The 13,610-nt window shown below is 39.4% G+C and overlaps 1 protein-coding gene across 11 annotated transcripts in view; it reads right to left on the bottom strand.

Moving 5' to 3' along the window:
- The window catches only part of LOC111189998 (NLR family CARD domain-containing protein 3-like), a 189,992-nt gene that overhangs the window by 19,791 nt on the left and 156,591 nt on the right, over positions 1-13,610 (bottom strand). For 8 of the 11 annotated variants that reach the window (XM_049472354.1, XM_049472360.1, XM_022663742.2 and 5 more), the window contains one exon: positions 1,783-1,896. The exons of the other annotated variants lie outside the window; for them this stretch is intronic. In XM_049472354.1, the coding sequence (XP_049328311.1) occupies positions 1,783-1,896 (114 nt within the window). The remainder of the gene's footprint in view (positions 1-1,782; positions 1,897-13,610) is intronic. 11 annotated transcript variants of the gene reach the window in all.

Genomic DNA, 13,610 nt, shown 5'->3' with positions numbered 1-13,610 from the left:
ATATAATATGGCTATCTGAGATATTAAAAAACAATTTTATCAGATTTGTAACAGAAGTCAATGATCCAGAATGTCATGATACTAGTAATGCACTCCAAATATCTCCAAATATCCACGATTAAAGTTACCGTATTTTTCGGACTATAAGGCGCACTTAAAAACTTTTAATTTTCACAAAAATTGACAGTGCGTCTTGTAATACGGTGCGCCTTTTGTATGGATTTTACTCGTCAGGTTGTAAGGAGCAGTAAACACACACTCCGTGCAGCGTTATAGAGAGTTTCAGTGCTATACAGAGTCCAGAGCCGTGCAGCTCCGAGGCTGAGCAGCAATAGCATTAGCTAGATGCTAACCGCTAAGCTAGCTAGCTTATTCACTGAGATCAGTATTATCTAAATTTTACTCGTCAGGTTGTAAGGAGCAGTAAACACACACTCCGTGCAGCGTTATACAGAGTTTCAGTGCTATACAGAGTCCAGAGCCGTGCAGCTCCGAGGCTGGAGCAGCAAATAGCATTAGCTAGCTTATTCACTGTTCAGAGATCAGTATTATCTAAATTTTACCCGTCAGGTGTAAGGAGCAGTAAACACACACTCCGTGCAGAGCCGTGCCGCTCCGAGGCTGGAGCAGCAATAAATAGCATTAGCTAGATGCTAACCGCTTAGCTAGCTAGCTTTTTCACTGTTCAGAGATCAGTATTTTCTAAATTTAGCACTTTTAATACTGCTGGAGCAGTATTATTAGAGTTAGATGCTAATCGCTAAGCGTTCACCGTTCAGAGGTGAGTTATCGGCCTGTAAGTCTGTGCTGCTTTGCCTGGCTAGCATTAGCTAGATGCTAAGCGCTAACTCTCTCAGAGGTGAGTTTTATCAGCCTGTAATCTGCTTGTTTACCGTGTTAAAACAAGCTACGGGGGACGAATCGCTAGCTAATATCTCACTGTCTTACCAGAACACGCAGGATTACTCAGTGTAACGCTGTCGTTTAAGTTTGGGTTAACTTTACTAGTTTAGGTGACTAGCTAGCGTGCTAGCGGATAGCTATGCTAACGCTGGTGCAGCAAGCCTTAGTGGACATCTGGAAATCTAAGCTTACTGTAAATAAACTGAAGCACGTTACTCACCCAAATAAACAGTTTTCAGGAGAGGAATCTGTGTAGATTAATATCCAGCACTCGTTTGACTTTGAAAGAGCTATATTTTGTATACTGAGACGCTCCACCGGCAAGCGACCACCCCCGGTGGGGGAAGGGAAACATGGCGCCACCCCTGTTCACTTTGATATAGGCACCCTTTCTAGTGTCACTTAACGCGCCTTATAATGCGATGCGCCCTATGTATGGAAAAATAGCAGAAAATAGGCGTTCTTTGATAGTGCATCTTATAATACGGTGTGCCTTATAGTCCGAAAAATACGGTATATAATCTATCTCTAGTAGATATATTCTAGGAAATGAGAACAGTGTGAATTTTATTTTGCTAAAAATGGCAAAAAAGTAGTATTCTGATGCGATTATTAGGGGTGGGTGATATGGCACGATATTTTAGGGCATAATATCGTTCATGATATTCAACATTTTTTTTGCGATATTATCATGTATGATATGATATGGCACAGCCCTAGTGTACACTAATCATTACACACAAAGAAATTCACACTGACCTCCTGTGTGTGTGTGTGTGTGTGTTTGTGTGTGCACGCTATATACTATGTGTGTGTTATATGCTTAAAAAAGATAAACTATAATAAAAGTCGGTAAAAGGGTTTTGTTGTTTTACTCACTGTGGGTCAGAGGTCATATCTTCACTGCTGAAATCAGGACGATTCTTGATGGACGTGTCACTCTTCATAGAAACACAGCTGGGCTCTGGAGAAGCTCCTCTCTGGGTTTTAGTTCTGTTACATTAAACACAGTGAAATCCAACACACAGCACATCTTTAATAAAGATCAGGAACTGAAGAGCTTCACTCTCAGAACAGAACAGTAGTTTAGTGCAGTTCAGAACAGGCAGACTGACAGCGTCAGGACTGACAAAATGTTTCTTAAAGGTGAAAACAGAGCTTGACCTTCTAATAATGTAAATAAAGATTTTTGTAAAAATGTCACTGTTTATCTGAAGTTTAGATGTACGTGTCAAAGAACCTGTTGCGTTGAACCACTGTGTCAATGCTTAATTTGTTCTACAATTAACACAATAATCAAATATAAGTAAATGATAATCAGTGCCAATCAGCAACACATTTGAATGTAATTAGAGATACAGCTAGCTGAATACATTACTGTTCTATATATTGTAGAACACATTCTGCCCAATTCTGGATGTATGTACTCACCCCAGTAACTGAGATGTTAAATACATGTAGAACAGATGATTGATTAAGTTTATTTACTGCTTTTAAAGAAGCAATAAATGTCATTTTTTAATGCACTGAAACAGTTTTAGAGGCAATAAAGCTAGCAAAAATGTTTCTTTTCCACCAGACATATGAAGCACTGGTGGTTTTGGCCACCTGATGAGGCTAATGTGCTCTGTGTCATAAAGCGTGAGTGTAGAATATTTTTGTAAAGTTTGGAGAAACGATTCAGTTCTAATATACGTATTAGTTTACCATCAATAATATTTTTTAATTTGTTAGCATTTATTGGGATTAATTCAGAATAAAAGAGGACAGAACAGAGCAAGTAGGTAAAATCTGCATCTTGGTTATATTATAAACAAATGAACACAGCAGGAAATATCAAGGATGTAAGAAATTATCACAGTCATGTTAATTTATCGTAATTTATAAGTTGATAAATTAATTATCCCAACAGGCCTTGTAACATCACCCAACAACACGTTTTTTTAACAACACTCCCCAACTCCGCCCCGTTCAAGAGTTTGCACCAGCAGCAGGTCAGTTGAACTAGACTACCATATCCCACTACTGTCTCTATACATAGATTAGGGGTGTGTGATACATATAGTCTACGATCATATCTTAATTACTGTGTTGATGATGTGATGAGCTGATGTTACCGAGTATGTTAATTACTGGGGAAAAACAACAATCAAAATGCATTTATTCCACGTGTTCACTAGGTCATGTTTTAGGACAGACTGCTGACGTGTGCATTGAGAATAGCCATGCAGTAAGTTAGCTAGCATAGGCTAATCCTGATTTCACACTGGCAGGTGACAAGTCCTGTGATGTCGCGCTGTTTATCCGTGTGGCTGCTAAGCACAGACGCTAATCCAGCAAGCTACTGTGGAAGATTGGCCTTAAAATAACAAGCTTACCTTATAATAATCATGCTAGAGCTTACCTTACAATAATCATGCTTGCTAAAGCCTTAGCTTAGATAATTAAAACACATATTACACAAATATATCTATGTAAGCTATACTCTATGAGAATGTAAACATTAATACTTAGTTACTAATCCACACGTAGACACATCGTATTCCACACGTAGACACATCATATAATTGCTTAAAAGAATCTCTCATCTCAGCAGCACTGACCCAAGGGTCAACTGTAGAAAACATGCTTCCTCTTTTTAATGGTAAAAACATCTTGCGGTCCCAGAGCATGGCAGACTGCAGGGTTCCTCTTTTCAGCTAGATTGAAACTAATGAATAAAACACAGACTACAGGGTTCCTCTTTTTAGCTGGATTGAAACTAGTGAATAAAGTACATTTTTGTAACCTTACATTAAAAGATTACTCTGAAAAGTTATACATACAACTTCAAGCTTTGTTTAAGATATACTAACTAACTAATCTTACGGTAGATATAACGATACCATTATAAAACGGAGAGTATGAACTAAAACTTACTGCAGATACACAGTGAGACAATGTGAATGTTAATTAACCATGGCCCGCCACAAATAGGGGAAGTTTATTGAGCAGGGGAATTAATAACCCATGGGGCCTGCCACAAAGGGGAACTGAATCTTCCCTTCTTCATTGAGCAGGGGAATCAATAACCCATAATAGAACCTCACTTAACCAAAGGCCCGCCACTTGGGGAATTGAAACTTCCCGAGCAGTGTTTTTGGCAACTCACGATTCCCCAGAAAGCCTACTGGGCAAAGGTCAAACAGAAGTTCCGAGAAGGTCTAAATAAAACGAGTTCTGAGAAAGACTGAATAAAACTAAAAAGGGACTAATAATTAGAAAAACAGAAGTATTACTCATTCATGCCTAGCAACCACCTAGCAACCGAGGTACGTCACAAAAGGGTATAAAGATGGAGTCAGAAATACCGAGGTTCAGAAGAACTGGGGGCGACTTACTAGCTTAGGCTAGGATGCTTTGCCTGTATTTGTTCTTCCCAGAATTCTGAAAATAAATCTTACTTGTTCACTCTCAATCTCTGTGTCGACTGAATTCCTGGATCAACGAACATTCAACAGAGAAGCTAAAGACAGAACTTTTCTACAATTTGGTGACCTTCCGACGTGCGATCCAGGGTTTCGGCCGGCGAGGACACAGCTGACAGATTTCTTCACTCATTTGGGCCCATCCTACACAGGTGAGCAGATTGCCTTTTTATTAAAAAATCTGCATATTGGATATTTCAAACAGAATGAGTGATGGGATCCAGTAAGCTAAATCCTGGTAAATTGGATTGAACAACTACAATTTTCTATTATTATTTTCTCTTCTATTTTTATGTTTAAGAAACCGGTATAAAGGATAAAAGGATAAAAGGAAAAAGGATAAAGGATAAGGAACACAGTGCTAATGAAACCGGGTGCTGGCGTGCCCCATCTGCCCATATTGGGTTAGATTAATGGCTAGGACGTGGTGTTCCTTGAAAGTGGTTACTTCTAAATAAAATAAAAGGACTGGGAGCTGGCGTACCCCACTCACACGTGATCAATGTGAGATAATTGCCGGGACAGACGGGGTCATCCTTAGGCGTGGTCCACCTTAAACCCAGACGGTTATACAAACTGCTGGGAGATTTTTAAAACTTTTTTATCTTCTTTATTTTTAAGTTTTTAGTTTAAAGAACGAGCACTGAAATACTCTGAAGTAGTGTTTTCTGCTTAGGTGCAGGAAAGAAGGATAAGAGTATGTAGTTTAAATAAAAATAAGAAAAACAAAATAAAAATACATATGCTATTGGTATTGTACAACTAAGGTGAAACAATTGCTAATTGTTGATTTAATTGTTGTATGTGATTTGTGCGCGCAGGGGGGTAAAATAACATAATAAAATAACATAATAATAAATTATATATATATATACATATATAAAATAAATAGGATAGTTGGAGTATTTAACAATTCTACAGAACAATGGGTGTCATCCATTTGTTTAAGTGATGATGACTGAATAGGCACAGTAACAGGGTGTACGAGTGTCTGTTACAGGGATTAAAAGTGTACCAGTGAGTGAGAAAGTGTATGGCAGCGAATTAAAAGTGTGTGTGTAAGACTGAGGGCGAGAAACAGAAGTGTGTGCGTATGTGTTGCAGTGTGTGTGAAACTGTGTGTGAGCGGGGCTCCTGTGAGCGGTGTGATTGGTTGAGTGTACGAAAACTTGTGTGACAATGAAATAGGAATGGATGAGTCCCACTGCAGGGGAGGAGTCCAAGGTGAAGTAGGTGGAGTTGGTCCAGCCTATTGGTTTTAGACTGAGAGGTTGGTTTTTATTTGTGAATTAACGCTTGTGAGACATCATAGAAAATAGAACATCAGTTCAGTAGGGAAATAGAGTAATACACGGTGAACAGGGGGACAGAGGTGAACAGGGGGAAAAGGCTTTTGTATGGGTAGATAGATATATATATATATATATATAAGCAAATATAAGGATATAAAAAAACTAACTATACGAGGTAAAGATATATCTGTAAACGGAGCAGTGCGGTAGATATTACTAATGGTCATAAATAATTAAATAATTAACAGAGTAAAGTGCGATGACATTGATTACGAAAGTGACTGATGTGAAATAGAAATATAATATAATATATATATATTCATATGTTAGAAGACAGTTCTAAAAATAAATGTGAAAATGTGAATACCCAATCATGAGTAAGGTATACTTTAATGTAAGCAAGGTTGGGGAAGTGTTAATATTAATAATTAAGTTGTTGAATAGTGTCAGAGAGGTGTGTGACTGGATAGATAATTAGAGAATTTATAGAATTTAATAAAGGGATTACGGGGTTGGTTAGCAAAACAAATAAAAAAGAAAAAAAAAGAAAAGGGAGTCAGAATTGAGGAAAATAATTAGCTTAATTTTGGGTATTAGACTATATCTTGGGGGCCCTAACCTAACAGGGACATATGTCTAACTCTATATTCTATAAGCAAATCTAATAATGGAAATAATGAATGTGTGTGGCGGTGTCGGAATCGTTTCCTATTGCAGAAATACTAAGCAATTTGCATTGGCCATTTTTGCAGTGCTTTGTAAAAACTGAGCAGTACATTTTTCCCCATATAGTTCACTATTAACTACATTATATTATAATAATATTGTACAGAAGATGTATGCTGGAAATTCCAAAATATACTATGCCATGCAGTACTGTTGTGTAAGATGTACTCAGAGCAGGACAAAATGGACATGGTTTATTATTTGATTTTTTAAATATTCAGTTCAATAAATAGAAAATGCTACATAGTGAATAGTGAATGAGTTAATAAGTGAGCCATTCCAAACACAGCTTTTTCTATCAGGTGATTTAGTCAATTATCTTACTGTTCGTTTCTTATTCAGACTGATCTCAGTTCAGTCCTAGCTGAATGAGACTGATATAAGACGGATGTAATATCAAATTTCTCTATGTTCTCATGTATCTCAGGCTATGCCGACATTTTGATCCTCTTAAGAGGGATAGTTGATTTCAGAAACCAATGAGGAAAGACCTTATTTATTTGAAAATGAAACTCAGTATTGGATGTAATACAAGCATTAGTGAATTGGGTCTTTCTCATTTTAAATAAGGGGAAATAAAGTGTATTTAAAAATGCAGCTCTCTGTTTTGCTTTACGGTATTACAATTAGACTAGAAAGAGATCTGGAAAACAGCATAAATTTAGTTTTCATGCTTATACAATGCCACCTATAAAACAAATGCATAATTTTCTGGCTGTAGCATGAACAAAATCAGCTAAGCAATATAACATTGTTTCATCTGCATAATGGTAAAGTTTGCAATCTGAGAAGCAGAGCCACCAATATAATTTATGTATATAGATTAAATGGAACTGGACCAAAATTTAACCTTGCGGTACATCTGAGATACAGATGCCAAATCTGAATAATTATTCATTGACATGCACTCTTTTGGGTCTATTCCAGAGCAGTGGCATCAAAGCAAATAATTTAAGCAAAATTTAGTGGGAGAAAAAGGGTGATACTGATGGTAATAAGGAAAATCTGTATACAATAATAACAAATAATAAACCATGGATACTCGGTGCCTTGCACAGGCTTTCACGGTGAACACCAGAGTGTGAGTTTATGACAATATGACATACCTGGGTTTGTGCTCCCTAGCTGTGCCCTGCAGGAACACTACGGCACTGAATGTTGAGAAAACAGTGCTGCTACGCTGTGTGGTTCAGTGGGCTAGGCTGGTTAGCCAAGGACGGGTAAGATCCCAACATATTACACAGGGACAACCTAAGACAGGCACAGTCTCGATCTGACCACCACATGCATTTTGACAGAAAATGGAGAAAACATCGTGGAAGGGAAGCGCAGCCCAGGGGGAGAGTGAGTGGATGAATGAAGTGATGGGGTGTGTGTCAGTGGAGGCTTGGGCAGGGTAGACCACACAGATGGACAGTAAAGAGGGTGAAGAAATTTTGCGTTAAGTTCTCTGAAACAGAAATTCTGTTTCAGAAAAAGGGGGAGATGTAAATAGATGATCATTATTACCACCATTATTTGCCCAACAATTATTTTATATTTTTATTTATTTATTTATTTATTTATTTTTTTAAACCTATTACCTTTTTCATCCCTCACCACTATTACTAAAATTTTTTGACCAATCATTATTTTACAGATATAGAGCATTTTTAAAAAAATTTTAGCTTGTTTATCTTTTTACAGTTTGGTTTTAAAACAACCTCTATGCAGATGAGCAATTACTTTCAGCAATATTGTAACAGTCTTAACTTTAAGACACACTCAATCCTAATTTAAAAAGAAGAAATAAGAAACTTAGAAATTACAAAATTGAACTTTCACTATTCAACATGTGAGCCACTTTTTGAGCAAGGGAAACAGTAAGTGAGATTTGATAAATTGTTTAAGGAAATAGATGTATTGTTGATAATTGTGAAAAGCAATCTGCTTGGCATTGTATATGCATAAATACATATTGAAAATATTGAAAAGTAAATGTTAAGCATTGTTCGGATTTATTTGCTATAATAACGTGGACAAAGCAAAGCATAACATCTGTGTTTATTAATATTGATAATATTATTGTTTGTAATGGAACGATTGATACAGAGAAAAATAATCACGTTCCACTTATCCCAATTCTTAAAGCACTAAATAAAATCAACTAAATCTAGAAATCAAGGCTTTATAAAATCTTGGGAACTGAATAAAGTCAGAATCATAATTTCTTAATAAATAGCACACCGCAGAAAAATTAAAGTGGCAGGTAAAATAATATAGCCACGAGCGGTGATGCTAAAGTCCAAGCAAAAGTAACCCAAGAAAGCCCAGTACATCAACATGGAACCATTCCTGACACAGAAGCCACATTATGTGTAGTTTGTGCAGAATTTAAAACTTTGGGCCCTGATATTCTATCAATCAGTGTGGAGATGAATGGGAGAATAGAGCAGCTAATCATTAAAACTTTGCATGGAGCAATGATAATAAACATATAGGTTCAGGGTGGGTTGAGGCAATTCCTACCATTAAGGAGGATGCTCGCTCAGTTTGCAAAATGTTGATCAACCACTGGATTCCACAACATGGGTTTCCTAGGAAAATCCACTCGGATAACGGGACACATTTTACCAGCAAAACACTGCAGTGGGTAGAGCAAGCGTTGGGCTTGCGCCATAGCTATGGTTCTGTATATCACCCCGCCTCACAGGGTCAGGTGGAGCGGATGAATCAAAATTTGAAGGCCAAACTAGCAAAAATTAAACTGACCACAGGCATGAATTGGCTTGATGCCTTACCAATTGCCCTGATCAGCATTAGGAGTTCAGTGAACCGAAGCACAGGCTTCTCCCCATTTGAACTGGTCAGAGGCGTAGCATTCCCGGGGCCGCAGACTGCACTAAAAGCCCCATCCGAACTGCCTCATGGCACTACCAACCAAGGTTACGATGAAGTGTTCAATAAGTTAAAAGCTGTATGTGAAGCTTTTTCTGTGCAGGTACAGAACACACGGGAGCAGACACCAGAGGGGGACAACCCCCCCGAGTTGGCCATAACTCCGTGGGTATACCTGAGAGTCATAAAGCGGAAGTGGTCTGAACCCAGGTGGACAGGCCCATTCCGGGTGGCGGAGAGGACAAGCCACGCAGTCCGGCTGGACGGCAAAGGCACTTCCTGGTATCATCTCTCCCAGTGTCGGCCTGCTGATCAACCACAAGCCAAGGCAACCGGATCAGAACAGGCAGAAAAGGAGGCCTCCACCAACATAGGGGCAGAATAATCCCCTGAGGCCAGGGGCACGTCGAGGGTAGTCTACCCCTCGCCTCCAGCGCAAATCAACTAGTGCCACCTAGGGTACCAACCTGCGCCACCTGAATTACCACCCTGACACTCCCTGGGGAGTTGAAGAACTGAACTTTTACACCTTTACACATACACATATAGGGCTATAATCAACTATTTACTCATTAGGGGGAACACACTTGTTTTAGCTATGGCATGGTATGGCAGACGGGGTGGGGGCAGGACTGAAGAAAGGAATGGGGATTGCCTAAGCTGGTCAAATCTACAGATGGGAGTGATTCCAACATATCTGAAAGTACTACTGGTAGTACTGCTGGTTGGCATGCTCTGGGTAGACATAGCGCTTCAGAGAAAAGCTGAACCAATTAGTAAGAACAATGACACGACAGCTGTAAACCCTCCAACTAAATACACCCCACATAAGGCCCGTTCAGGCAACAATAATTTTCACCGGACTAAACGCTCGACAGATAACCAAAACGCATGTGTACAGAAGTTTAAGGGAATTAACCTAGAATATGTTATAAATACTAAAACAGCATACAATTTCGACCTATGTGACGTAATCAACTGTAACGGTCAGAATTCAACATGGCGGGGCTATCCCATATATCTGTGCTACTCGAAATACGCTAATGAACAGTGCACTGCAGGACAGGCACAATGGCTTAAAACTATCGAACTATGTCCAAACTCAGCCAATGTTTTCCTTAGCACCGATGGTCGCTCGTCTAATGGCATTTATGAGATAGTATCCAACTCCATGTATTTTAATTTGAAGCGTATCAGGATGCAACGTGACAAATCCGGGGTCCAAAACCCAATCACGTTGTCTGTACATTGGTTAAATATGCGGGAGTCAACAATCTATTTGACATTGGGGGTATCAATAACGGGAACAGATCCATTAGGTGTAATAAAGGTCAGAGTGTTAAGCACACCTCCAAAGCATCTGCCGAAAGCAGGGGCAACCCCATCACCAAATGATAACGCTACTACCCCTGACGGTGCAGTACCAACATTGGTAGGTTCAGACTACTCGACATGGACACCCGAGGACATACTAAGGCTAACTATGGGGTACAGTAACGATAATTTGTGGCTGACCTGGATAGCGGGTCAGGCTCGGGAGGCCGGGATGGAAGGCTGCGTGGCATGTGCAGAAGCTAGACCCCCATTATATTTAAGTACGGCCCCACTATATCCAAACGCTGATCCGATAGGGTTTAGCTGTTTAATCAAAATGACTCGTATGGCTACTCCACCGAACTGCACCACGCTTTCAACCATTTTTCCAGTAATTCCTAATAACACAGGCTCAGGTCCCTTCCAAGTTCCAAAAACCGGCAATTTTACTTGCTTCCGACGCACTAAGGGCAATGTTACCCATCCGCCTCAAATTCTGGGAGAAATACAATCATCTTGGTGTCATACTATTTTTACTGATACATCTAACAATTCGGTTGGCGAATGGGCCAGGGCGGGACTGTACTATTATTGTGGCGGTTCCTCATTGTTGCTGAGACTCCCCATATGGAGCAAGGGCCTGTGTGCTATGGTTAGACTGTTATCTCCAATTACCCTGTTTGGTCCCAGTACTGGGAAACCTACACTACATGGATCCAGAAGTAGACGTGACGTTTCATTCGATCTTACTAAGAACACACCCACATATATAGACTCGATTGGGGTTCCGAGGGGCGTTCCAGATGAACATAAATTAGTGGACCAGGTTTCAGCCGGATTTGAAAGTATCTTAATCTGGATTACTCCAAATAAAAATGTTGACCGAATTAATTACGTCAATTATCAGGTAATGAGACTGGCTAATATAACTGGAGTAGCGGTAACAGGATTAGCATCCCAATTGTCTGCAACGTCACTAATGACCATTCAAAATAGGATAGCTCTGGACATGCTATTGGCTGAAAAAGGAGGGGTATGTCACATGATTAGAACTGAGTCTACAACCGAGTGCTGTACCGTCATTCCTAACAACACTGCACCTGATGGGTCCGTAACAAAAGCTTTGGACGCCCTTAAGGCACTCTCAAAAGAAATGACAGATAATACAGGGGTCGACAATCCGCTTACCAACTGGTTAGATAGAACTTTTGGCCAGTGGAAGGCTGTTTTTTTATCACTGGCATCTGCTCTTGCAATATTTGTGGCCATCATAGTCACATGCGGATGCTGCTGTATTCCTTGCTTACGAACCCTCATAGAGCGTACCATTGTTAAAATGTTTGACGACAAACAGCGGCCGCCTGATTATATGATGTCACTATTGGATGCTAGCCCAGAGAACCACGGGGGTTCTGTAGACTTCGAGCTTGACTTCGAGCTTAGTGTTGACCTGTCTTAGGACAGGCCAAAAGGAGGAATTGTGGAAGATTGGCCTTAAAATAACAAGCTTACCTTATAATAATCATGCTAGAGCTTACCTTACAATAATCATGCTTGCTAAAGCCTTAGCTTAGATAATTAAAACACATATTACACAAATATATCTATGTAAGCTATACTCTATGAGAATGTAAACATTAATACTTAGTTACTAATCCACACGTAGACACATCGTATTCCACACGTAGACACATCATATAATTGCTTAAAAGAATCTCTCATCTCAGCAGCACTGACCCAAGGGTCAACTGTAGAAAACATGCTTCCTCTTTTTAATGGTAAAAACATCTTGCGGTCCCAGAGCATGGCAGACTGCAGGGTTCCTCTTTTCAGCTAGATTGAAACTAATGAATAAAACACAGACTACAGGGTTCCTCTTTTTAGCTGGATTGAAACTAGTGAATAAAGTACATTTTTGTAACCTTACATTAAAAGATTACTCTGAAAAGTTATACATACAACTTCAAGCTTTGTTTAAGATATACTAACTAACTAATCTTACGGTAGATATAACGATACCATTATAAAACGGAGAGTATGAACTAAAACTTACTGCAGATACACAGTGAGACAATGTGAATGTTAATTAACCATGGCCCGCCACAAATAGGGGAAGTTTATTGAGCAGGGGAATTAATAACCCATGGGGCCTGCCACAAAGGGGAACTGAATCTTCCCTTCTTCATTGAGCAGGGGAATCAATAACCCATAATAGAACCTCACTTAACCAAAGGCCCGCCACTTGGGGGAATTGAAACTTCCCGAGCAGTGTTTTTGGCAACTCACGATTCCCCAGAAAGCCTACTGGGCAAAGGTCAAACAGAAGTTCCGAGAAGGTCTAAATAAAACGAGTTCTGAGAAAGACTGAATAAAACTAAAAAGGGACTAATAATTAGAAAAACAGAAGTATTACTCATTCATGCCTAGCAACCACCTAGCAACCGAGGTACGTCACAAAAGGGTATAAAGATGGAGTCAGAAATACCGAGGTTCAGAAGAACTGGGGGCGACTTACTAGCTTAGGCTAGGATGCTTTGCCTGTATTTGTTCTTCCCAGAATTCTGAAAATAAATCTTACTTGTTCACTCTCAATCTCTGTGTCGACTGAATTCCTGGATCAACGAACATTCAACAGAGAAGCTAAAGACAGAACTTTTCTACACTACCTATCGAGTCATCCACTGTTATTCACGCTTCATTTTCCTCCAAACTGTTGACACACCGTCACTGTGCTGAAATCTCTCTCTCTCTCTCTCTCACACTCACTCTCTCACACACACACACACACACACACACAAACACACACAGCTGATGTCACGTTTAATCTTTTCAGGTTGTTAAAGGTGGAATATCAAGATACATGTTTTTGAATAATTAGCTGAAAAAATTGCAAAAATGATTGAGATAATGTTTTTTATCACTCCAACCTGTAGCTGATATTATAATTTACTCTTATTGTTCAGGTCAGTCAGTCTAATCTAAACCCTGCCTCCCCATTCCACCCAGCTGTGTACAGTAGGGGTGGGCGATA

This window comes from Astyanax mexicanus, chromosome 25 (genome assembly GCF_023375975.1).
Source record: "Astyanax mexicanus isolate ESR-SI-001 chromosome 25, AstMex3_surface, whole genome shotgun sequence".
Lineage (NCBI taxonomy): Eukaryota > Metazoa > Chordata > Actinopteri > Characiformes > Acestrorhamphidae > Astyanax > Astyanax mexicanus.
This window is presented reverse-complemented; position numbering and strand designations above follow the sequence as displayed.